This window comes from Montipora foliosa, chromosome 13 (assembly GCF_036669935.1).
Source record: "Montipora foliosa isolate CH-2021 chromosome 13, ASM3666993v2, whole genome shotgun sequence".
Taxonomy (NCBI): domain Eukaryota; kingdom Metazoa; phylum Cnidaria; class Anthozoa; order Scleractinia; family Acroporidae; genus Montipora; species Montipora foliosa.
Window position 1 is genome coordinate 28377823 of NC_090881.1, and position 2500 is coordinate 28380322.

General features: G+C 38.1%; 1 protein-coding gene across 1 annotated transcript in view; it reads left to right on the top strand.

The window, feature by feature from the left end:
* The first annotated feature begins 78 nt into the window (after nucleotides 1–78).
* LOC137982810 (potassium voltage-gated channel subfamily A member 2-like) overlaps nucleotides 79–2500 on the top strand; it is a 3271-nt gene continuing 849 nt past the window's right edge. Inside the window, exon 1 of the mRNA XM_068829966.1 lies at nucleotides 79–2500. This exon is cut by the window's right edge and continues 849 nt beyond it. Coding sequence (XP_068686067.1) covers nucleotides 838–2094 — 1257 coding nt within the window. The 5' untranslated portion in view covers nucleotides 79–837 and the 3' untranslated portion in view covers nucleotides 2095–2500.

Consider the following 2500-nt stretch of genomic DNA (forward strand, 5'->3'; position numbering starts at 1 on the left):
TCTCAGTTCTTTTTTATTGTCTTGCCAAGTGTAGTTACGAGCCAAAGTAATTTTGAAATAGAAAAATGCTTGGTAAATATAAAAGGAAAATATAGTGTTATTGATATTTCAACTGTGCACCTGCAGACAAATGGCATCATTGCCAAGCTTCAATAATAAAACTACTCCACATGAATACTTCTATTAATAGAAAATGTAACAAATGCCTTACATCGCTGAAAACAAAATATAACAAACACTATTTCTCTAAAATTCCAGTGACATAAGCAAGCTATTGATATTATTTCTGATAAAATCTAAAAAACAAAAACCTAAACCTGAAATTCTGTGAAATGTTTTCCATGATAGAACAAAAAAAGTTTACCGAATCTTACGTAGTACTTTCTTTCAAAGGCATCAATGAAGCCGGTTATGCATATCTTAGCAATAAAAGAAATTGACTTAATTGCACTCTTGACAATTAAAAATAAACAAAGAAGGCCGGCCTATGTTTGCTTCTCACAAGGAGTAGATAAATTCATCTCTGTTGCTTTAGTTTAATTGAATTAAGTCTGGTGATCTAAAATGATTCTACAGGACAGTTTGTTTTTAAGAGAACACGTGACTTAAAAGAACTGGCTTTTATTGATTCACATTGGCAGCCTATAAAGAACGCAAATAGCAGTAAAAACGTTGAACCCTCAGTTGTGACAAATGGGTCACACTTTTCCCTGCGTAAATGTGAGGGTAGAAAAATTGATGTTCTTTGAACCTCGCGCGTGTTTAATTGGATAATTCGGCGTTTTTAAAGCCTTTTCAATCCAGAGTTTTCTCGCCTTTTTCTTTTTGCCTAGACAAATGGAAGCTGTAAATGACAGCACAAGCCGTCCGCTTGTTATCAACATAAGTGGAGCGATTTTCGAAGTGAATGAAGACAAGCTGGCGCTCTTTCCTCAGTCGCTACTCGGATGCCCAAGAAAGCGGCAAAGATACTTTGATTCTCAGCGTGAAGAATATTTCTTTGACCGCCACAGGCAAGCGTTTGAGGGAATACTATTTTACTATCAAAACGAAGGGAGATTAATTTACCCGGACAATGTGCCATCCCAAGTGTTTGAAGAAGAAGTTAAATTTTTCATGCTTCCCGTCGAGTTAGACAGCTGTCAGAAATTGGAAAATGTTTTACTCGGGGATGTTAACCGTTCTCGTCCACAAAATGTTTGGCAGAGAACATTATGGGAGCTGTTTGAATTTCCCAGTTCTTCCATGGCTGCTAAAGTGTTAGCTATTCTCTCGCAGGTGATCATAGTTGTGTCGGTGGCAGGATCTTGTTTGAAAACTGTTGACTCCCTTCGACCACGGCATGTTGTGAAACAGAACTCAACTAGCAACCGTTCAGCGGCAGAGAGAGAGACAGAAAGAACAATTTTTCAAGATGACCGATGGTTTTCTTTTGACCTCGTTTGTTATAGTTGGTTTACACTGGAGTGTGTTGTGCGACTGCTTGCCTCTCCAAACAAAAGCGAGTATTTTAAACTGCTACCGAACTGTGTTGATTTTGCGACGATCATTATTTTCTATTTAGAACTGACAATAAAAATGACATGGTCCTCCGCAAGGACGCTTGTGTCGTTGCTGGAGACATTGTCGACCATACGCATTTTAAAAATAGTACGTTATTCCGAAGCGATGCGAATCTTGGTGCTAACGGTTGCTTCGGGAACGAAAGACATCGGGCTTTTAGTCACATTTGGAAGTACCGCTGTTATTTTAGGGTCCAGTGCTGTCTTTTTCGTGGAATTAAATGAAGATGATGACAGTAACTTCACCAGTATACCTGACACGTTTTGGTGGGCTATCATCACCATTTGCACTGTAGGATACGGCGACAAGGTTCCAACGACACCGATGGGAAAGTTTTTAGGAGCAATATGTGCAGTCTTAGGCACACTGGCCATTGCTTTACCCTTGTTTCGTTTTGCCGCACATTTTCGCACTAGAATCGAGAGATCCTCTTTTGTTTCAATAATCCGCGATCCTAACAAAAGTAAGACTCAGAATCTACTACGTGAGAGAAATACTCATAACACAAGACAAAATATCGGGACGTTATAAAATGAATTACTTTTATTTTGTGAATGACTTCAATTTCGATTCCGTGTCTGACTCAAATTAAGGTTTGAAAGCTTTGATATGGCTGGTAAAATTACACACCTAAGGCGAAGCTTAAAATGAAAGGTAACTTCCTTTGAATAATTGACGGATCATTCCACCTTACAAGACGGCTGTCGTTGGTCATTTTCATTTTCTATTCTACATCATTTATGATGCGGTAATCCTTTGTTTTAATTTTTTTTTTCTCGAGGCAAGCATTTACATAATCAAAATTTTACAATTGGTTGGAAACAGGACTTCTTTTAGTTTTAAGCAGAAAACCCGGTGTGTTACAAAAAATGCTTATAAATTTGTGTTTGCTATCTTCTTGCGTTCCCCTGACAGTTCTAATTTTGTCGGCGAAAAG